The 24,734-nt window shown below is 38.5% G+C and overlaps 1 protein-coding gene across 1 annotated transcript; it reads left to right on the top strand.

Annotated features, from left to right (window-relative positions):
* The first annotated feature begins 9,831 nt into the window (after positions 1-9,831).
* Positions 9,832-23,885, top strand: LOC103698624 (adagio-like protein 1). The gene is made up of 2 exons (XM_039117565.1): positions 9,832-10,423; positions 21,716-23,885. Exons 1-2 carry the CDS (start codon positions 10,170-10,172, stop codon positions 23,319-23,321), a joined length of 1,860 nt encoding a protein of 619 aa, XP_038973493.1. The 5' UTR covers positions 9,832-10,169; the 3' UTR covers positions 23,322-23,885.
* Positions 23,886-24,734: the final 849 nt, after the last annotated feature.

Here is a 24,734-nt window from a genome sequence, read left to right on the forward strand (position 1 = left end):
ATATATATATATATATATATATATATATATATATATATATATATATATATTATATTTATATAATGAAAATATTTAATATATTACTCTTATTTACCTTATTTTTCTAATCAAAATAATTATTAGTATTAAAAAATCTATTATAAGTATAAATAAAAATATTAATTCTATAATGAAAAATAACATATTTTTATAAGATTAATAATTTATAGAAGTAATAAATATATTTTTATAGAATGTATTAATAATTAATATATTGATAAATATATTAATATTTTATTATTATATATTTTATATGATTAATAAATATATGATAAGAGCTACTAAAAGTAGAATATGTGATAAAATTATGGAGTTATTATAGGAATTAGAATATTGACTTAAATTTTTAATTCATGAGAATTAAAAACGCATAAAAAAATTCCATCTAAGATACATTAGGAGTATTTGTGGTATTATGTGGTCGGTGATCTTGGATCCTCGTACCATACCAAACAAGTTACTTATGGATACTCAAAGATTTTTTATTACTGGACTATGGCCTACTAAATACATTAATTTTAGATCACTGGGGATCAAATCACCCCAGCATTCGAATCACCGAGGATCTTAGATCATCGTGGTGATCCTATTGGAGTTACCAAACGCCCCCTACAGCATTCCGTGTAGATTATTAAAGATAAATTGAAATTATTATTATCGATGTTAATTATAGTTTACTGTGGAACGCAAGCAAACCATCCACTAAAGGTTCCAAGCTTCAAGTTCTGCAATGTGATTTGAGCGAAGGTATCCAACTTTAGCAAGGATCCAAGAATAATAAAAATTTATCACAATGATCCACGTTTCCAATTGCTGTATTTCCACATGACCTGTTTGTTTGCTTGGTGTTAGTTGTGTCGGCCTTCTCCATGGCCAGCTTTAGTTGATACTTGGTGCTTGTTTTGAATGACAATATGTTTGCTAACAAAATATCCATCCATCTTTTCATGCATCCATGATTAGTGCCAATAAAAATCCCGGTTGAAGTTGGGGAAGAAATTATTGTAAATTCTTATCTTTGAAAATATCATCCCAAGTTTGAACATAGGGCTCGTTTGGTTCGCGGGAAGCATTTTCCTTCCTAGGAATATGATTCCTGGGAAACAAATTCCTAGGAAGAGGATGCCTAGGAAAGTATTTTTGGCATGTTTGGTTGACCATGGAAAAGTGACAAATTTCCAAGGTGCTTATGTTTGGTTGGCCATCCACTTTCCTAGGAAAGTTATATATAATTCCTATTATGCCCTTAATAAAAATTAGATTTTTAATGCCTCTTTAATGCTTCTTTAATGCTGAAGGGACTTTTTGGGAAAAAGTAAAAATGGAGTGATTCCCGCCTCATGGGAAAGTAACTTTCCCATGTTTCTCATGGGAAAGACTTTCCCATGAAATGTGGGAATCACATTCCCATGGGAATATAACTTTCCCTTCTCTCTCCTTTGAAAACTCCAACCAAACAAGAGGCATCTCATTACTTTCCCGTTGACCACACTTTCCCCCCTTCTTTTCCCGCGAACCAAACGAGCCCATAGATCTTTTGGGTAGATAAGCGGATACCAACAAGTTGAACTACTGATTATTGGTAAGAGAGTTTTCTTCTAATGTTGTTTTTTTTGTGTCCCAAGCTCCCATATTAACTAATTTCTTATTTTGATATTGGAAAATGAGCTTGGTGACATGGCACGACTTGATTTGTCTAACTCAGAGCTGATGTGACACTCTAAATAATCCAATCTGGTCTATCTCAACCTATCTAAGAGCTGAGATAAGCAAATCAGAAACAACCAATTTCTGAGGTCACGCATCATCCGACATTCTGGATGAAGTCTCGCAGCTCAACCAAATAACCATTCGGCTCGGCATCCATCTCAAAACGACCTGAACCCTCCCATCTCAGGCAGCAGCTCCCTACTTTATACGAGAATGCTCTTAAGGATCAAAGTCCGTTCGGATCTATTTTTGTATTCAAATTTATCTGGATATAGATAGAAATTTGAGCATTCGATTAATAGCCATATCCACATCTGTCAAAAAAAAATAGATATGGATATGGATAGACAACTATCTGATCCATATCTGAATATTCGATTCTATTTGTAACACTATTTAATTTTATACATCAATCCTAAACTTTTTTAAAAAATAAATGATCATATTCACATGCTATCAACTTGATTTATCATCCACTCAGTATATCTTTGATTCTATGATCATAAAGTTTAATTATCCCATTTATATCTATATTTATATCTATACTTTCAATATCCGATTTATGGCCATATTAGTTTGAAATAAATATAGATATGATTTTTTGCAACTAACTAATATCCGTATCTATATCTATATTCGTCAAATAAAACAAACATCGATATAGATATACTAGTATCCAATTCGTTTCCAATCCGATTTTAGCTATAAACACACTCTTTCTATCACGTCTAGAGGTAAAAATTATCATAATAGTCCTAAATGGTTACACCAAGTCCTCATGCTACTATAGCATGATCGCAGACCGCTTCATCAAATCTTAAGGCAATTATGACACAATGTTGGATGATTATGGCATGATCCCCATGAGATTTTGGATCCTTTGGCTTTATATAGACTCGAAATCCCTTTAAGAAAGATAAAATGATGGTGATGACATAAAATTAATGCACTAAAATTCTCATTCATCTTTTTTCCCACACTATTATCAAAATTTTCTCTCTGATTTAAGCATCAAAGGACCAGTCGAAGCCAATCCAGCAAGCTCCTAGATCTATTGTTGTTTGCAAATTGATGGAGGCGATCCATATCACTGGTTCAAAAATCAGCAAAAACATATTCCAATAGCAAGAATTGAATAGATATTTTTGATAAGGATTACTATGCCGCATTGCCACTCTTTCAAATTTACCATTCTTTGTACCTTAATATCTCAAAAAAATCTATCTACAAAGATAATTAGAGAAAATGATTTAATAACAGCCCCATTTACATCGCAAGCGATACATGCCAAAATGATTTTTTTTAAAAAATTAATGTCAAACAACAAATAAAATGTCATGATAAAGCTCTTAGGACCCAGCACTTCTGGCTTAGGCTCCTCTATTTCCTTCATTTTGCTCTGATAGCAAAGCAATAAACCTTGATGGCAGTATTTTTAAGGATAGAGTCAGAGAAGGAGTAGACTTTGTGATCAGAGATCATGATTCCAGTGGTAGCTAGAGGTCGGCATATCTTCGATGAGTCTATCATCGGTACAGAGTTAAGAGCTGTATGGAGGGCATCACTCATACTAGATTAGTGTTGGGTGTGGATAGTATCTACCTTAAAGGTGACTTGGCCACGGTGATCAACTAAATTGAGGGTCAACACAGCCATGGTGACAAGCACCAGTTGCTTCAGGATATTTGCAGGCTTGTGGGAGGGTTTGTTTCCTTCTAAGTCACTCATATCTATCGGGAGGTAAACAGTGTTGAAATAACTGGGTTGCCTTATATGCCACACACTATTTAGGAGAGTTTCTTTAGGAGATTCTCGAGTCTGTTCTTTTTTTCTCTCTATTAATTTTTTCTTTCTGATCTTTTTGGGCATACTTATGTGCTTTGGTGTGAGTCGTTGTTGTATATATATATATAAAAAGCAATAAACATGGCCACTAATTCTATACCCATATTTGCTGGCCACATATAACCTTCCATACGATCGCCTGTAATCGATCATTTACTCCCTGTTAATAACAAAGTGATGGCGGACCACAGCAGAGAGAAGAGAGAAAGAGGAAGAAGAAGGGAAGGAGGAGGAAGAAGAGGTTATAGAGACGTAGAAAAAAAAAAGAGGAGGAAGAAGAAGAAGAAGCATAAAAGAGAAAAAGAAAGGAGGCTAGGGTTTTTATTCAATCATTCAACTCTCTCATACATGAGAGGGGTGGCCCTTATATAGGCCTTACATCAGGTCAATTAATTGACGACATACCAAACTTGAATCCTCAATCCGTTGATTAAGTCAACCAATTGATTACATACCTGCTGAGTGATTGTTGATCCCCTATTTAATTTTGATGAGCTTAAAATACTTGAGTATATTTCATATTGTACTAATGAATTCAAGTAAGTGTTTTAGGTAAATTACTTATAAATTTATAAAGAAAATGGTTAAGGAAATTCAAGTTGAACTTCACTCATGTTTGGAACCATTAAAGCATTTGCCTTGGACTCGAGTCGACTCCCAGAATTCTCGAGTAGACTCTGGCACTTCCTCGAGCCGACTCTCAGATAAGGTGAGTCGACTCTTACAATAAAGACATAGAGTAGTTTTTTTTTAAGTGCAGAGCGCGAATCGACTTTAACTATTCACGAGTCGACTCTTACAGAAAAAACAAAGAGGTAATTTTTAAGGCACAGTGCTCGAGTCGACTCCAACTCTTCGAGAGCCAACTCTTAACGGAAAAGACAGAAAACAAGTTTTCAAAGCACGGTATGCGAGTCGACTCCAATTGTTCACGAGCCGACTCTTACAGAAAAAACAGAGATCGAGTTTTCAAGCTACAATGCGCGAGTCGACTCCCAGAAATCTCGAGCCGTCTCCCGCAAATTGAAGCCACAAAGAAATTTCTTTAGCAAAGTGGCCGAGTTGACTCCAACTATTTACGAGTCGACTCCTACAGAAAAAAACCGAGAGCAATTTTGCACAAACTAGAACGCAAGCCGACTCCTGATTTCTTCGAGTCGGCTCTTACAGGATTGACAGAGAACTATTTTGTAAGAGCCCAAACTTGAAACGACTCCCGATTTTCACGAGGCGTCTCTTGCTTTAGCCGGGCCGACTCCAAGACGAGCGAGTCGACTCCGATCCCAATAGATACATTGTCAGGACGCACAGTTTTGTCAGAACGGCTCTTTTCTCCTCTCTAACGGCTAGTTTTCGAGGAGTTGAGCTATAAAAGGAGGTTCTTATAAGTATTAACTACAAAAATTGAGAAAATCCATTGAGAGCATTCAAGTCTATCAACCACCAAAGAAGAGTTAGAGCCATTCAAAGCGAAAAGAGAAGTTATTGCATCCCAAACAATTTCAGAGCACTCCTCACATTAAAGGCTCATTGAAGTGATCCTCAACGACAAGAGCATTCAAGAGAGGATTCAATAAAGAAGAAGCAAAGTTCACCATCACCAAAATCCGTTTGAGGGCTTCTTACTTTACATTTTGCTTAAATTGCCATATCTGCTTATCTAATAAGTTTGTAATCTTTAAACCTTTTTTCTCTATTACTTGTTACTTGATTCAAACAGGGGATTGAATCAAGAGGTCAAGGTTAATTGGTGAGCCCGAAAAATCAACGGGGTTGTTTGTGAGCCTGGAAAAACAAACAGGGAGGTTTTAGTTAGTGAGCCAGGGAAAAACCGACCAGGTTCATTGTGATCCTACGAAAACAACAAGTTGGGTTGTGAGCTTGTAAAACAACCAGGCTATAATTTTGAGATTATAGTAAACTCCTAAGAGAAGCTTGAGAAGTGGACGTAGGAGCAAGGTTGGCTCCGAACCACTATAAAAATTTTGTGTTTGTGTTGTGATATATCTTGCTTTACTTTTTTACTGCTTTCTTATAGATTACTCAATTACATTTGCTTAAAATCAAGAAAGCTTTCACTAAATATATTAGATAAGATTTGAAGAATCTAGTTTTTAGTTAGAACCCAATTCACCCCCCTCCCTCTTTGGTTGTCCTTTGGGCAACATGAGAGGGGTGGCCCTTATATAGGCCTTACACCAGGTCAATTAATTGATGACATACCAAACTTGAATCCTCAATCCGTTGACTAAGTCAACCGATTGATTACATACCAAAATCGTTCAAATCACTCGATCTAATTACATGACTCAATTGACTTGATTAATAACAAAACAATTGACCAAATTGATTTGACTAAGACAAAAGCAAATAAAGTAATAAAATAAAAATGACTCAGACTCAAATGGACCCAATCTCAGTTTGACTCAATCCAAAAGCTCAGGATCCTCTCCTAGCCATAATGATGTCATCCCTTGGTGCGGACATGAACGAACGGCTCTGATATCCCCATCAACTTCTCTCAAGTAGAAAAAACTCGACCCCATCAAGTACAGATCGAGCCGGTTGTCGTATTGTTCCAGAAGATCGGAATCAAAGCGCTGCAACTCGGCTCTAGAAATTCACGTCACATCAGATTTAGGTCAGTCTTTCCACCGAACAAGATAACGTTGGTAACCATCATTCCTGGTTGACATAACCTGCTCATCTATACATGTTCTATTTCTTCTCTGCGTGCATGAAATTTGGGAGGCGGTGGCTCAACAGCAAGTAATGGGTCAGGGCGATCAACAGGGGCAGGTGTGTCAACAAAGGGGTTAGAATGAATAATTGCTATCTTTTTATAAGGGATTAAATTTTTAATATTAAATGTCGCACTAATCCTATAGTCATCAGAAAGCTCCACAGCATATGCATTCGAATTAATTTTTCATATGACTTTGAACGGCCCCGCACTACGAGCTTGTAATTTTTTGAACGTTTTCGAAGAAAGTCGTTCAAGCCTCATTCTCATTATGACGTAACCTCTTTCACTTAGCTCTTTATAATGTCCGTGTAAATCAGCAAGGAATTTATATTTTAAAAAATTAAAGTGAATGCGAATGCTGATTTTTTGATTCAATGAATGTGGGTGTGATGTGAATGATTGTACAGATTCAGACACTCTATATTGATGAGATATGGAAATCATGTCTATGGGCTGCCTAGATTGGTAATCATGCACCACTTTGAATAGACTCATGCCTATAGACTTGTTGACCGAACTATTATATGCAAACTCAACTGTCGATAACATTAAATTTCAGGTCCTAGCATGTTCATTCGGGGTAAGCCTATGATGTAGAAGATTGGGCAGAGATGCTCCAGAAACTAAATCAATTGCGTGTTGGATATCACGCATCGGAGAAAGTGCATCTGGAAAATCATTAGGGATTTCAGAATGAAACTTCTCTAGAAGGGGAGCTACTATAGGGGAATGCTCAAGGTTGGATTCCACATTGATAGTTTTAGCCATAAGTCCAACACAAGTGACTGGCTCTCGATATCATCCACTACCTCTATCGAAGTAGTGATGTGAAGTGGTTTGTTTGTACTTAGGTTAATAGTTTTCCTTTGGAAATCACTCTGGACAAACTCTAATCCGGTAGGTTCGTCTTCAAAGTCTTCTATATAATCTTCTATATTTGGTTCATAGACTTCTTCGACATATTCGGCTTTTTGGTTTGTAGCTTCTGGTTCAGTAATCAGGTAGGTCTTAGTGAAACATTGAGATGCTATGTGGCCGAATTGTTGACACCTAGAACATTGAGTTTGGTTCCTAGGGGGATAGGGAAGGACTATAGGTGGTGCGGCCAAACCGATTTCAGGTTAGGCTGCAACGAGGGTTGGCAGTTTAGGAGTCCTAAAGTTTCACATGAACTCACGGACCTCTTGTTTGATTTCTTTCCTTTGAGCTTGTATGGCAGCGAATTGGTCCATGAGAAATTTCAGGACTTCGGAACCCATGGTAGCTAAGGAGGGTTTAGGTTAGTCGGCTAGGTACTCCTCTTCACTATGGGTTGACATGTAATGATAACACTATGTGTGATGATGTAAAATGCAATGTCAATAATGAAACCCTAATAAATATGATGCAGGACCAAATTTGATATCGGACAACCTACTAATGCAATCTATTATGATTTCAGAAATCATTAATTTTTCACAAAAATAAGATAAAGTTTAAATGTTGCTGATTTTTGTTTCGGTTATTCGCAATTAAGGATTAAGATTATTCAATTTAAGAAATTAGATTGCAATCAAGTAGTACAGTTACTCTGATCCTAAATCAATCTGATCGAAGAATGTTGAGAAACGTTCAATTGCTAGGATGTGCTAATTTAATATCTAGTTTTTAAAAGGTGAATAGGATGGGTTTGAAAGTAGGGGTTTTATGTTCTGAATTTTGACAGTAAAAGTAAGTTTCAAGAAGATAGCTATTATGTAAGAGAACAAAAACATAATTAAATAAACAAGCTCAAGAAAAGTGGAAACCTATCACTTGTCGGAAAGCAGACAGCCATAGTCATTCGCTCGTGGGCTAGGGCGACAATCAGGGTGCGGTTGCAGCTGATGGGCTCTCCAATTGTCGCAGATAGAATATGGTTACAGTAGCTCCAAAGAGATTGGCGGATCTGATGGGCTTGTAAAAATGGAAGGGAGTGGGCCTCCTGGAGTTTGGGCCACAAAAGGGAGAAATGGGAAGGGGTTGACTCGGCTTGTGGGTTTGGGGTCCAGGAAGGGGCAGATGGGGCCTATTGTTTGGTTGGGCCCGTGTAATGTGAGAAGGGGAAAGAGGGGTGAACTTCAGTCGAAAAAAGGAAAAGGCGAGGGAGAGGATGGCGGAGGCTTCGATGGAGGGAGGCGACGACAGAAACTTTGAGCGGCGGCCGATGGAGGAGGAGCTCGGAGGCGACCGTGGTTCAACCGTTGACGAGGGGAAGAAGGGGCGGCGGCGGAGCAGAGGAAGGGGATGGGGCTCGGGCGGTGACTACGAGGGCGGCAAGGCAGAGACGCCGCCGCGGGTGGAGGCTTCCGGCGGCAAGTGGAGGCTCCTGGTGTTGAAATCACCACTTATCCTAAAAGCTTAAGCTTATAGAATAAAGTAGATTTATTTATATATTTTATATTTTCTTACACTCCCCCTCACATGTGGGCCGGACTTTTCTTTAACGGGCGAGCCCAACATGTGAAATTTTTAATAATGGGGTTAAAGAGTGTGGAGACAGGATTCGAACTCAGAACCTCTGTTCTGATACTATGTTGAAATCACCACTTATCCTAAAAGTTTAAGCTTATAGAATGAGGTAGATTTATTTATATATTTTATATTTTCTTACTCGGCGGCGGGTCACAGGCGGCATCCTCTCCGGATAGGGCACGCGTAGACGTGAGGCGAGCCGGACTCGGGGCGGTGGGCTTCCATGGGGCTGCGGTAGTCCCGGTGGCAAGCCGATGGCGAGGTGGAGGGATCACGGCGTGCAGGCGTTGTGAACGGGGTGAGGTGGAGGTGGCGACCGCTGGTTTGGCGGCTAGTGGGAAGGATCTGTTGAAAGAGGGTTTTTCCTTTGCCCCTGGTGTGAACCGAGCGAGAGAGAGATGGCCCCTTTTCTTCTGATGAACAGAACTGACAGAGAGAGAGGGGACCTGTTCTGGTTGTTGGTGGGAACCGAGGGAGAGAAGAGAATCTAGATCATGGCTTTGGCAACTGGAGCAAAGCCGGCTTGCTCTGATATCAAGCTGAGGGCGGACCACTGCAGGGAGAAGAGAGAAAGATGAAGAAGAAGGGAAGGAGGCGAAAGAAGAGATTGTAGAGACACAGGAAGAAGATGTTATAGAGACGCAAAAAGAAATAAGAAGAGAAATCGATCCAACCACTCAATTTAATTATTTGACACAATTGACTTGATTAATAACAAAATAACTGACTAAATTTACTTGATTAAGATAAAAATAAATAATGCAATAAAATAAAAGTGACTCAGACTCAAATAGACTTAATTTAGGTTTGATTCAATTTGGGAGCTTAGAATCATCTTCTAGCCATACTGATGATGCAAACGAAGGACCCTAATATCTCCATCACAGAAATACCACAACCCGCGAACCAAACTTCAGCGCGGGACAGATCTTATTTCCACTTTACCGCATAAAAATCTTTGCATCGACTTTGTTAAGTCGGGGATAAGCTACAGTATGCCCCTCGCTCCCCCTCACCGCCCCTCGCTCCCAGTTTTTTTTAGGTCGGTTTGTGGCTAATTTCCGGACACCTCTCCATCCACTCGTTCCCCGGCCTTGCTTCACTCGACCTAACACCCCCCTTCCCACCTCCAAGCCTCTCCTTCTTTCCAAAATCCTCAAAGAGACCGAACGAGCGAGCGATAACCAAAGAACAATTACTGAACGTTCTCTTTCTCTCGCTGTCTCCCCTTCTTTCTTCTTCCCCTCGGGTTCCTCTCCTCTGCTCCGGTTGGCTTCGGTTTCGACTACAAGGACTTCGTTTGTTCGTGGTTTGGATCTAGGGATTTGGGGCGGCGATGGAGTGGGACAGCGACTCGGAGGGGCCGAGCGGCGGCGAGGAGGCGGAGGAGGAGGTTGAGGAGGGGGGCTTCGTGCTGAGCGGCGGCGGCGGGCCCTTTTCCTTTGCCGCGGACGGCATGCTTCAGTCGGCGGCGTCGTGCGGGCTGGTGGTCACCGACGCGCTCGAGCCCGACTACCCCATCATCTACGTCAACAGAGGGTTCGAGAAGGCTACGGGCTACCGCGCCGAGGAGGTGCTCGGGAGGAACTGGTGAGTGCCCCTGCGTTGTTTCTTTGCCAAAATCTTGTCGGATTCTTGTGCCTTTTGAACCTCCAATCTCTCTCTTCGGTTCCATCAATCTTTACTGTTTGAATTGGAGGTGGAAGGGTGCTGAGGTTGGCAAGTTGGGAGTCTGTCACTTTGGGTTCTGAACTTTGGTTTCCGGGATTCAGCACAGAGTAGAATTTGTTTAGACACTAATATCTTTCAATGAGACATTCATTCTTGTCCTTTCAAAAACACACGCATGCTTATACCCATAATGATGGGAGATGTCTGAACTATCCTTATGTAAAGACTGAACATTTCAATGATGAAGTGGCCGTAAAATAAGGGAATGTATCGATGCTGTCTTTCATAAAGCCAATTAAACAAAAGTGGGAATAACCCTATTATCGGAGATAACAATTAAAACTATCAAAATACGCCGTATCCATCATAATATCATAGCAGAATGTGAAATCCGTGTCTTTGGTTAGTTATCAGTTATCTTAGTTTGTCAGCTAAAAGGAAGAACCGAGATGTGTATCTATCTTTAAGATGAGAGGGAGAAAGAGGAATAACTAGAGGGATCAGGGGAATAGTTTTTTGTTGGAAGGATCAGAGGATTAGTTGGAAAAAAAGGAATGATGACTGGAGAAAGGGATTAGGAATCAGGGGAATGGGTAAGAGAGAGAAAGAGGAATAGCTAGAGGGATCATAATGTCCACTATTTAGGATGAAGAGAAAATATAAAGAGAAAGATGAAAAAAGAGACTAAATCTGTGGGGACAAGGATGAAGAAATATGACGCACTAAGAAGGTTGAAATGGCTGAAGAAAGAATAGAGAAACAAAAACAAAGCAGGCTTGATGGGCTGGGCTGGTTAGAGGAAGAAGACAAGAAAGAAGAAGAAAGAAACTTGGTAATTGAACTAGGTGTAGGGTAAGAAGAGAATAAACGAAAATAACAAATTTGCTCCTTTGGGCTTGTCATATTGGCTATAGCTGCTCATCCCACTACTATAAGAAAAAAGAGTCAAGTAAAACTTGTATAATTTAGTCGATTGTAACCTAGGCACTTGGGTTTTCTATATGCATAGGCATCAATTGTGCTTGATTACCTGCCTATACCACTTGGGGCTTGTTTATGCTCCTAGGCAGTCACCTAGGTACCTAGGTGAGTGCCTCGGTCATCTAGGCCCTACTTGGCTAAGTATGTAACTTCTGTACTTTTGCCCCAAAAATTACATTTATATGTTTCCTATAAAACATGATACTTTATGCAAAAGCATATAAAGACATTAAATCTATTTAAGGAACAGTTATAATGACTTTTGAAACTTCTTTAACCCAGCCTGGACCTAACGTAGGACCAGTAGACACTAAACCTACCTAGAACATGAAAACAAAATCCAGTAGAAAATGTTCCTAAATTTGAATTTGAATAATACAAGAAATATAAAAGATCTGACCTATTCCTAAGTTGGAATTAAAGAACAAAAAAATATTTGAAAATAAGTAGAACAACTAAAACTAAATCTAAATCAAACCTACTGCATCAGATCTTTGTGTAGGTATTGTGCTTTTAGATGATGCTCACATGCTCAATCTACCCTTCAATCTCCATATAGTGGTGGTGAAGTTGCATGAACATTTCCTCTTGATTGCGTTGGCATATCTTATTGTAGTCGATTTTCTTCATCACAATTGGTGGTCAAAAATTTTCTAATTACTTGATGGATGTTAGTAGGATTTTATTTGGGGGATCGGTAAATAATGGATCATGGTAGCACTGGATCACAATTAAGAATATAGAAGGTTTATTTGGCTTATCTTTAATCTTTAGATTCTCTAGATGTGATTTTAACAGCTTATCAAGGAGCAGATCCAATGTCTGGTGCTTCATTTGGGGATCATCAATGTTTTTGGTTTCGAATCTACAACTGAAAGATCATCAGCAGTTAAACTATTACATGGCATTTTTATCCTCAACATATTTGAAAATATTTATATACGAGATATTTGATTAATCTTTTCTCCAATTGCCTTTGTTGTGCTCTAAGGAATGCGAGGATTTCTTGCATGACATCCACACAATCAGATCCAGCATCTTTTTGCTAAGTAAACTCTTCTTGTTGTCACTTACCAAAAACATTTCTTGTTGTTGAAGTAATCCTCACATTGTTCATGTCATGCCTCATTCTTATCGTATACATGGTTAATCGTGCTGCTATAATACCAGATAATGTTGGTATAACCTAGAAGATTGAATCTGTAAAAGTGATATCTGAAACAAATTTCAAAAATCTGAGAATTTATATGACATCTAAATTTATTTCAGGTTTTGCATGGGTAGACATTGCAGGGGAGCCTTTTTATGCTCCCAAAGGTGATTATTGTCTGCAGTGCAGGGCAATTCCTCAAGCTCAAATAGAAAATCTAGAGATAAACGTGCATGCACACATGGAAGAGAGAGAGAGGAAATAAGTGACCCCCTCTCTTTATAGTGAGAAAGGGATGGAAGACACACCTGAATAAAATTGTCTTGGTCTATGTACTTGGGAATGTACTATGTAAGACTCAAACTTAGAAGTTAGAACCCTTCTTTATGCTCCCGAAGGTAGTTATTTCTGCAATGTTTCCTCAAGCTCAAATAGAAAATGTAGAGTTAAGAGAGAGTGACAGAGTGCCCCCCCCCCTGCGCGCGCGCGCGCGCGCGAGAGAGAGAGAGAGAGAGAGAGAGAGAGAGAGAGGAACGACTTTACATGAAGAAGAGGGGGTGTGCACTTGAGTCCATAAATAATTAAATCAATTGTTCACCATAGACTAATAGCACTCTCTTCTCCTTGTATATAGCTAGGGAAATAAGATGTCTAATTCTCTTATAGATAAGAAGATATGCTAAATCGGTTTTCCTATCAAACTAGGAAATCTCTAGAATCTTCCCAAGGAAGTGAAAAAAAGCACATAAAAAATTTTCAAATGTTCCTGAAGACAACATATTACGAGACTTTCTAGATACAGCAAAATTCTTATATCTGTAGGATCCAATGTAAAAAGCTACCAAAATCTCTTTGAAATACATTTATGATGATTTAGAAATTTTCTTAAGCCATTCTAGTCCTAAAGTAGGATTTATGAATACCAGTGTTAAAAAGCGAAAGATAGAACGACTTAGACATTGAAAATAAGGGGATGAGGCTACAAAATGATAAATATTAACCGGTACTACTAGAACAAAAAGTCAATCTTTTTTAGCTAGTTTTTGACATGATATTTGGTTTGTGATGAAGGATGAAGAGCTTGAGGAAACATTTTCAATGGTACCTCCATATTAAAGATGAGAGAACAAGATTGTTTCTTGATTGGTTCGTTTGATATCATTGGTAGATGCTATTATGACGGTTGTTTTAAATTTGGATGAGATAAATGATATTAGTTCACAAGAAAGGGTGGTTCCTATAGTTTGCTTGAGGTTGGAGAGGATATGTGGAAAAATTGGATGTGGATACCATGGACAATGTTGAAGTGTTGGTGGTTTTGCTACTGGCACAATTGACTTTGCATTGAATGATTTTTGGAACTAGTTTACTTATTTTTTATGCGAGTATAGCTTGCCTATCACTAGGGATGGCAATTAGATATAGGTTAGGTCGGATGCAAGTCGGGTCAAAAATTTGTCAATCCTAATCCAACATGTTTATTAAACATGTCAAAAATTCAGATCTAAGCCTGACCTGTTTATTAAATAGGTAACCTAGCTCAACCCACATAACTTATTTAGTGAATAGGTCGAATCAAGTTAAATGGGTTAAACAGATTAAGTGGATTTTTAATAGACTAAATAAATTTAAATGGGTTAAACAGGTTAAGCAGGTTGAGTTAAACAGGACAAAAATTGATTAAGTAGGTTTTAAACAGGTTAAACAAGTTTTAAACAAGTTAAATGGATCAGGTCATTTGACCCAACCTTATTACTAAATGGGTCAAAATAGGTTAAATGGGTCAAAGGTCTAAACCTGAATTTGACCTGTTTAATGAACAGGTTTAGGCGGATTGATCCATTTGTGTTAAATCCAAACCTGCTTAAAGCAGTTTGTTTGCGGGTTGGGTTGATGGGTCATGTCAAAAATTGCCACACCTACCTATCACCTTGATCAAGGTTGGATCTTCTTATCTTAATTAACTTTACTAATTTATGCAGGTGTGCTATTCTCTCATGATGAATTGTAAACTTTTTGAAGGATGACCCCTTTTATGCTTAAAGTACCTTATATAAAGCTAGTCGGTATATATGTATTGTAGTACTATTTTTGTTGCTTGCGTCATGTCTTGCCCAAACAATATTTGCTGCTCAACTTATTGATTTGTGTAGAACATAAGCAAAGTGATGCAGATGCTCTCATATAGGCTTAAGAAAATTATTTTTGCTGTTCCTTCCGGAATTTCTATTTTTCCTTAAAAGGCACAAATTATCATGTAATTGGTAATGAGTGTATTTTAATGTGTATTAAAGAATGAATCATGAAGGAAAAAAGCATCCTGCTATAGTATTTGGTTAAGAGAAAGCTTATGCTTTTATAAATTTTCCAATGTTATTTGTCAATCTTATGTTAAGAAGACGGGTTTCAATTTCGATGTTGGAATTCATTTTTGATGCTAAAGGTTACTTAAACTGTTGTCCCTTTTTTTCCGCTCCAATATTTACTAATGTCAAGCTGAACTGAGGTTTTATGGTCTGATCTATGGTTTCAGTATTAGTTGGGGACCATGTTGATGCAGTACCAGGTGCTTGTACACACACTTGGCATGCTATGGCATCATGGTAGCCAACGTGAACCTAATTTGTTCCCCATCTTTGTGCTTCTTAGTACTGTTTATTATTTTCCCTACTGTCTGTTTATTGTTACATGAGGTTTTGAGCCCATGATCAAGAGCATGGTGCCTTGCCGGATCTAAGCTTGGTGCCATGCCAGATATAAGCTTCCTTCCTCTTCCTCCTCTCCACCTCCCTTCTTTCCACCTCTCGACCTTTAAATGTGACATGGAGAAAAATCGCCGGGCGTCTTTTGATTGTGTCCCAACTGGTCTTTGATGAATTGGTTCCGGTTCTCATCCCACTTGATATGGGTTGGTTCCAGAAGGGAATTGGGACCACCTGGCTCCACACTCCGAGTTCCTGGGCTTGTCCAAGGACTTGGTCAGTCATTGGTCTAATCCATCACACCTACGTAGAGACTGGTATCAACTAGAGTTGATCACATCTCATTAATGATTCAGTTTTGTTAGCTCCAGCAGTAATATTACTCATAGTACTTTTGAGGAAAAAATGCTTGAAGAATTTTAGCAGCAATTTTTATACCCTTTGGCAATGTTGCATGATTAGCAATTCCTGAGTAAGCCATTAGATTTGACTTTCTTTGCCAATAGTGATGAAAAGGATTTTGAGGTAAGTGAAAAACCAGGTCTACTAGCCTGCCCTATCATAAGTTAGTTTTGACAAGATTATGTTGAAAGTTGTAATTGGCCAGTTGTCTCATACTAGCGATCTTGGACTCTGAAATTTGAAATAATTAGAATTTCAATCTAGTGTTCACATTCAAGTCTGGAGCATAATTCTAGCAAAAGATTGTTTTGAGGCTTCCAATGACGAACCAAATGAATATTATGAGGTTTCAGTTACGTCACTTCTGAAAAATCTAACTTCCTATACGGGAGAGTAGTAGCTCTGTCCTGATAAACGCAGCCTAAACAAGCATGACTTGTTCTTATGGCTCACGTGGCTCATAATGTGATCAAAAGTTCTTTGATACTTAATTGACTTCTGAAATATGCCTTGTTCTTATGGCTCTAACTTCCTATACGGGAGAGTAGTAGCTCTGTCCTGATAAACGCAGCCTAAACAAGCATGACTTGTTCTTATGGCTCACGTGGCTCATAATGTGATCAAAAGTTCTTTGATACTTAATTGACTTCTGAAATATGCCTTCTTTATTCTATAAAAATAAGACATATGGGTTCTCTTGTGCTTCTCACTTCTGTATCCATAAGCTTCATGATTTTTGAAAGAGCAAATGATCGCAATTGGGTTTGTTGCAGATATATGAGACACACTTATGATATTGTCCGATGCTTTGATTTGAATTTTAGCCTCATTTGTTTCAGGTCTGTGCAAATGAACATTTCATGGGCAATAAATGTTGCTTTAACAGGAGTATGCGTGCTCTCAGATTTTAGCTTGTTGGCTACTTTACCCCTCTTTTGGCTTCCTCATACTTGTATTCATGAATCCAAATTATCAAGTAGAAAAAGAAAGCTAGCTCATAAGAATTCAAAGAGTATCGCATCGCCTTAGGTGGTGTTATCACCTTGTTTAGACTGACTGATTTAGTGCTCACCTGAAACTTACATTGTAGAGATGCATGCCCCTTTTTTCTTGACCTAGGAGCAAGGGCTAGGTAGGTGAATGATTGTCAATTTCTTAAGAAAGACCATATCCGAGTTATGTGGATTTGAGGGCCGATGATCTCAACAATTGATGCTTTTAATCCTCTCAATTGGGAATTGAAAGGGTTGGTATAACAGTATGGTCTTTTGGTTCAAATTTTCCCATTGTTTTAATCCTTCCAATTGGAAATTCTGTTTAAGGCTTGTATGGCAAAAGAGCATAGGTAGTTACTTTAACTAAGAAAAAAATATGGTGGGTTGCCCCTGACCCCTCTTCCCTCCTTTGAAAAACAGAAAAGAAGGGTACATGAAATTGATATGATTTTATGATCCTGGAGGCAAATTATGTGATAACAAAAGATACTTGTAGCAAACTCCTTCCAGTGTCCAGGAGCGAAGCATTAACATTGTCAGTTATTTGCTTCACTAAAATAATCTGTCAGGAGAGAATTGATGAATTTCCATGCTCTTCTTCTCCTTGAAGGAATTTACATTCCCTAGTGAAATGACAGAATAGTGTGAACTGATGACCTTTGTAGGCTGTCACTCATACATGCATTCTAAAGAGTTCTTCCATCTTTTCAGAGAGGCAAATAACTGAAACTCAAGAATTTGGAGTAACATGCGCCACTTAAGATGGAATCCTTTGTGGGACTGAAATGGAAATTGTGATAAGCACCTGTTACCTTGAGGAGAGATGATTGAGCTCTCTAAATTTCATCATGTATAATTATGTAACAACCTAGCACCTTTATCTATTAATGTTCAGTTGTTCAAGGATCAGGATCATATTGATCTTATCAGTGTCAGTATAGTGTTTTAATAGAGGATGGACCATAAGATGAGGTGCTTCTGGTGTTTGCTCTTTTAGAAATTGATTATGTGGAAAATCCAAGAACAGGGTGGATAAGAAAGTCACCACTCATAGCATCACAAGTGGCTGAGAAGCTACAAATATGGAACGCCATTGCTTTGCTGATATGTGGAATGTGGCTTTTATCTGCCTCCACCACATACTTTTTACTTTACCATGTTTTGTAGTGAACCATTGAAACCCTGCAGGTTGTGGTGGATTCTGCCTCCAGCTTCCTGGTAACCAAGGGCTAAAACTAAAGTATCTTTGCTATTACTGTAGTTGTTCTTTTTTTTTTTTTTAAAAAAAAAATAGAGATGAGACAAGTTCAGACAGTTCTTTATAGATTTATAATATGCATTATAAAAATAAAACTGTTTTTGCTTATTTGTTCTTAAACAAATATTTTGTTTATATTGCAGTTTCAAACTCTGAAATTATTTGTTAGTTGTTTTTAATCCTAACACTTATAAGGCGTCTAATATTTTTTTTACCCTATCAAATCCTGTTGTTTATCCATCTGCACAGTGCCTTGATATTATGATTTGACTGTTTTCTGGATATTTTGTATTGCAGAATATAGTTATGTTACTTATATAATGGTAAATTTCCCTTTCTCTTACTAAGGGTTTAAGTTGGATCCATCGTCTTGTTTGTTCCAAACTTATCAAATAATGTGTTGTTTAAAAGTTTTTGATTAACTTAGATTTCAAAAGAAAAACATGGTTATTTCTATTTAATTTAGGCTATAAGGCATAAGCTCATTTTGCACTGGAGGTATGTAATTGCTTGAGATTCTTAGAATTTGTGTAGTTTCATATACATCTGTTATACTGCTTTTTTTCTTTGTCTTTTCTCTTTTGAAAAATTGACTTCTCGAGTAGTGTTTCTAGATACTCCATTCAGTGCTTTATGGTGTTATATTCGGTGAAAATTTTGTGATTGATTATAGGGATCGCTTTAGTCATTCTGATGCTGTCTGAGATCACGTTGCTAAAAAAATGAGATTGATTTAGGAGATTCTTTATTTTTTTTTTAAAAAAAAACCCAATAATGAGGCAATTTTTGCTTTTGTTGTTTTGTTGTTGTTGTTCTAGCTTGATCTTTCAGACAAATGTGATGCCTTGCAAAAATTTTCAAAAAAAAAAAAAATTATTGAAAGAGGCATTTGTGATGCCTGGTGAAATAACATGTGTTGGGCCTTTTGTCTTGGTTGTTAAATTTCCTTTAGTGCTCCAGGTATATGCTTAGTTCATTGATGCTTGATACTTCATTTATTCCAGAATGTGGTAATTGGGCAATGAATGAGATTCGGATTCTGGAGTAGGTGTGGTCCAATTTTATTAGAAGCAATCAATAGGGTTGTTGCACTGTTGCAGATTCAATGAATTTTTTGTTTTCCTGTCCCAAATGAATGCAAGATGTCATGGCTTTTAAGTTAATAATGAATGCCTCAAGCTCGTCCATTATCCATCCACTTGATGGCTTTGTTAAACCAGTTGGAAGCATTTTAATTTGATGCTTTGATTTAGATTGCAAGAGGACCAGCAAACTTGAAGAAGCTAACGAGTTTGCATCCGTTTTTTTGATCCATGGTTTGCTATACCGGTCTGTATCGGCCGGTACAAGGCGGTACGTACCAGTCCGGTTTGAGACCGGTATCGGATCAGCGTGGAATCCGGTACCGGTAGTTTATTGTTGAAGAACTGGTACGGAACCGGTTCGGACCGGTCCGGGCCGCCACCGGTGCGCCGACCGGTACCGGTACGGCGGACCTTGCTTTGATCCACTACTCATTTATTTATATGAATACGTGGGTGACTGGTGCAGATGTGAACACTCTATAGATTGAAATCAGGACTGTCTAAAGAACACTAATTATTTTCAGCAAAAAAAAAGAAAACAAGAAGAATAGTTATGACTCGTGAATTATTGTCTCAAGACTTGATATGGACTGGAACTGGACCATGATGAGGTTGCAGTGGGCCAAGACTGACAGACCGTCAGTTGGTTTTCTTGGGTACAAAATGAGGCTCATTGATTGGTTGATTGGATAGAGATTTTTTTTAAGAGTTGAGACTAGTATGGAGAAGATTTCTTCATATTATATTATGATTATTGCAGTTTAGATGCTATTTCTGTAACTTGATTGAGCTCACCTCAAGAGCTCCTGGTTTGATATGTTTGGATTCGTAGTAGTTCCAATCAGTTGGATCGTCTGTAGTCATGTTAGATGTTATGGTAAGCAGGTATATAGATGCAACTTACAGTTTTGGAACTGTTTGGTGCAATTTTTGGCAAATCATGTTATACCTGGAATTTTGAAGTCTAAGATTGTCCTCATCCTGTTGCATTATGGGGCTTCCACTGCCTCTTATCTCTTGTAACATCGCTTATATGTCTTTAAGCTTTTTGTTTTTCTGAGAAGCAATTTTTTTTCCTTTCGAAGTTATACCGTTAGTTTCTGCATATCTGGTATGATGAGGCTATAGAAGTACATTTAGCTGGACACTTTAGTGAGGATTGATTTCTGTTTGACTTTTTAGTGCTTGATTTTGTTACAATCAACAGTGCATTGAAACAGGTTTAGTGTGATGACCTGGTCCACCCAACCAGGTTTTAAAACATTATGCTAAAGAGGTGGATTGTTCAAGTCCCTAAAGTAAAAGGAACATTTCAAGACATGGTGGGCAAACTATTTCTATTTTATTCATGGATTAGCAACATGTCAAACTTAGGTTTACGTTGGATTTTTTTTTTTTTAATACATCAACACCATTTATGCTATCTTCATTTGGAGGTGCATGTTAGATGTATTAGCTCTTTCTGATTTCTCTTTTCTTTCTTTTACCTTCTCTCTCATTTACTTTTCTCTTGTTTTCTCGTGTCTATGTAGGGAAGGGGGGAATGTTGGAGTTTAGTCAGTGTAAAAGTTTGTTGTTTCCCCTGTGACAAGTTACATCATAAGCACATGTTGATCTTGTCAATATTGTGGACTATGGGTTAGAAATGAGTGCTAGAAATGGGATTATCTTCACCTTTGACGGCAGATGTTTTTTAAATGATTTTTGATTTGGGAAAATTGCCATAGTATGGACCTACTGATTCTTCAAAATCACCATTAGCAAATTGATTTTTTGTTTATTAATATCATATGTTTCTTCTGTATTTCTTAACTCTAGGAAATCAAAGTGTTCCTTCTTCAAGGGAGTATAGTATTACCAGATGCACGTTTTGTTTCATTTTAAATGCTTTAGATATTGATTTCTTTGTTTTCTAATTTCTTCTTGGATGTTATATCTTTTTCATAGCCATTTTAGTTCTCTCTCTTTTTTTTATTGATCCATTCTACCTGGTACAGCAGTGGTATTATAGGCATTCCTAGTTTCAACTGCATGCATAATTTGGTTATCTGGATAATCCATTCAGTAGTGTGAACTATTGGATGTAGATTTTTCCATCTAGAAGTCAGATGGCAGTCAACTATCAAATGCAAATTCCATTAATAGAAGGGAAAAAGGGAGCAAATGCTTAAAATATTTTAAGAAACTAGGGAACATTTGCCATCAGCATTTTGCATTTTCTTATTCTTTTGCATTTATTGCTTTCTAGCTGATTATTTTTCTTGTTCTTTTCCATATTTCCCTTTTGTTCTGATGTACTCAGGTTCTATGTATCAATATGTTCTGAATATTGTGGCATAGTGAAATTTGGTCCAAATTACAAAATGATTCTTGTTTTAACTATCTTATTAGTAGTATTTTTTCATCAAAAAACATACTCTTTCTCTGTAACTGTGAACCAGCCAATAACTCATATCACAGATGAATTTGGTTAGTGTGGATCATATCCATAACCCAGTCAATACGAATCATTCATCTTTGTCTAGCTATTATTTGTTGGGAAGACATTGTTCCTTCCTGACCACTTTATTTGGTAGGACAGGCATATCTTCAATCAGTTTTTTTTCAAGAATTCATCTATTGTATTGTCTTGTTTCAGCCGATTCTTGCAGTGCAGAGGGCCATTTGCTCAAAGGAGGCATCCTTTAGTGGATGCTACAGTAGTTGCGGAGATACGAAAATGTCTCGAGGAAGGCATAGAATTCCAGGGTGATCTATTGAATTTTAGGAAAGATGGCTCTCCATTGATGAATAGACTGCAGATAACCCCAATCTATGGGGATGATGAGACAATAACCCATTTTATGGGCATCCAGCTTTTCTCTGACACAAATGTTGACTTGGGACCATTGCCTGGTTCCATGACAAAGGAATCCGTGAGACCTTTTGCCCGCTTCACTGTAGACAACTCCTGCCGACCTATCTCTGCAGGGCATGGGCATATATGTCGTGAATTTTGTAGCATGTTGCAACTCAGCGATGAGGTATTGTCTCAAAAAATCCTTTCAAGGCTGTCTCCAAGAGATATTGCATCTGTTGGTTCTGTTTCCAAGAGGCTTTATCACTTAACAAAGAATGAGGATCTCTGGAGAATGGTTTGTCAGAATGCTTGGGGAAGCGAAACTACTCGTGCACTAGAAACTGTACCTGGAGCAAAGAGGCTGGGATGGGGAAGACTTGCGAGAGAGCTAACCACCCTTGAAGCTGCTGCATGGAGGAAATTGACAGTTGCTGGTGCTGTGGAGCCATCCCGCTGCAATTTCAGTGCTTGTGCTGTCGGGAATAGGGTTGTTCTTTTTGGTGGTGAAGGTGTTAACATGCAACCAATGAATGATACTTTTGTGTTAGATCTGAATGCCAGTAAACCTGAGTGGAGACACGTTAATGTGAGCTCTGCACCACCAGGCCGGTGGGGCCATACGCTATCTTGCTTAAATGGATCGTGGTTGGTTGTGTTTGGTGGCTGTGGAAGGCAGGGCTTGCTTAATGATGTCTTCATATTGGATCTGGATGCACAACATCCTGAATGGCGTGAGATCTCTGGACTGGCACCTCCCCTCCCAAGGTCTTGGCACAGTTCTTGCACACTTGATGGCACAAAGTTGGTGGTTTCAGGAGGTTGTGCTGATTCAGGTGTACTACTCAGCGATACTTACCTATTGGATGTCACAATGGAAAAACCTGTGTGGAGAGAGATTCCAGCATCTTGGACTCCACCTTCTAGGTTGGGCCACTCGCTCTCTGTCTATGATGGCAGGAAAATACTGATGTTTGGTGGTCTGGCTAAAAGTGGGCCTCTTCGGCTGCGGTCCAGTGATGTGTTCACCATGGATCTAAGTGAAGAAGAACCCTGTTGGAGGTGCATTACCGGGAGTGGAATGCCGGGTGCCGGAAATCCTGCAGGAGTTGGTCCTCCACCCCGCCTTGATCATGTTGCTGTGAGCCTACCTGGTGGTAGGATCTTGATATTTGGTGGGTCAGTGGCTGGTCTTCACTCAGCTTCTCAGCTTTATCTCTTGGATCCAACTGAAGAGAAGCCAACCTGGAGGATACTGAATGTACCTGGTCGACCTCCACGATTTGCTTGGGGGCACAGTACGTGCGTTGTTGGAGGAACAAGAGCAATTGTACTTGGCGGTCAAACAGGAGAAGAATGGATGCTAAGTGAGCTGCACGAGCTGTCTCTAGCAAGCTCTGGCATATGATGTGAGCGACAATTTCAGTTATCCGAAAGGTTTGCCAGAGAAGCATATGCTTTTTGATTCCAATAAGAAATTGAGCTGACTAAACACTGCCACCCATGGAGTAAAGAGTCGTCAGATAAAGTCTGCTTAACAGAGTTTCACATTGGCTTGAAACAGATAAAGTCCTGATTAGTGGTTAGATTTAGCCTTTTATGGTCTGGACACTGGAAGTTTCGTCTTTCTCAATACAAATAGAGCTGTCACTTTATGGGTCACGTGTTTGGATTGCTACCATATAAGTAACACTTAGAAAATACTAGTATAATTTGCATCTTATTTATTGTAGCTTTCGTTCTGCTTCTGGTTTGTATCTCAATAGAAAATTAAGGAATTGCCTGTATACAGTGAATACATCTCTGCATCTTTCTCACAATGTGGTGCATTTTAATGCTTTGGCTGAGTCTTTTTTTTCCTTGTCGTTGCTTTTCTTGGTTCTGCTCTCGATTATGTACAGTAAGAGAGGCATGCGGTGCTTTTTATTGTAAAACAGTGATACTCTTCAGCAACCGTTCTTATATTTCTTCATATGGTTGTGGATATTATGCTCGTTAGCCTTTAAGATATTCAGCCACTGATGCTTTTTATTTATTTATTTGCAAATCTTAGCTTGTATGTCCATTAAAATTTCTAGGTTGATGTGGTGCTGATTGTTTTTTCCTTTTTTTTTGCTTATTTGAACGGTCAGATAGGGAGGCACAGCTATAGAGATTTGCTATAACTGACATTGTGGGAACTGGGAAATGGACAGTATTTTATACCTAAATTTTGTATACTTGAGAACGAGTGGATTTGGCCATGAAACTACCTTTCTTGATAAGGTCTGTGGTGTATATGATGAATACCATTTTTTGGGTCAATCTTCCTCCAAAGGCAAGGGTCTTGGTATCAATTGAGAGAGAGAGACATGAAAAAGGTTATGCTACCAGCACCATGTCTTGCATCCTGCTGCCTTTTGTTCCTTCCTTTCTGCGCACATTGATGGATTAAATTTTGGTTGCACTAATCTGTGGGCCTGTTTGCATTGCCTTTTTGTGGTCTTTTCATTCGGCTGGTGATATAAAAATAAATTCTGTCCGGGATTCTTTTAAATTAAATTTGAATTTTTTAAAGTACCATCGGCGTCCCTGGGATTGGAGTGTGTTTGGATGGTAAGATTTCCGCATGTCTTCATGTATCGATCATTTTGCCTCCTGACGAAGCCGTCGATGTTCGGTTTCTAAATCGGACAGTTTCCCAGTATATGATCCCTTGCAGGCTTGGCTTTACACCTAGGACGATCCTGCAGCCAGCTCACGTGGTGGATGCTCACGGGGCAGGTCTTTAGCCTTCTGATATTGCTGGGCTGGACGGACCATGTATTTGTGCTCCAGTATG

Source organism: Phoenix dactylifera, unplaced genomic scaffold (assembly GCF_009389715.1).
Source record: "Phoenix dactylifera cultivar Barhee BC4 unplaced genomic scaffold, palm_55x_up_171113_PBpolish2nd_filt_p 000241F, whole genome shotgun sequence".
In the NCBI taxonomy this organism is placed as follows: Eukaryota; Viridiplantae; Streptophyta; class Magnoliopsida; order Arecales; family Arecaceae; genus Phoenix; species Phoenix dactylifera.

Bases quoted from the DNA above. Each gene is read 5' to 3' on its own strand.
- LOC103698624 (XM_039117565.1), top strand. From the start codon at position 10,170: ATGGAGTGGGACAGCGACTCGGAGGGGCCGAGCGGCGGCGAGGAGGCG. The intron at 10,424-21,715 runs GTGAGTGCCCCT...GTCTTGTTTCAG, and splicing joins GAGGTGCTCGGGAGGAACTG to CCGATTCTTGCAGTGCAGAG.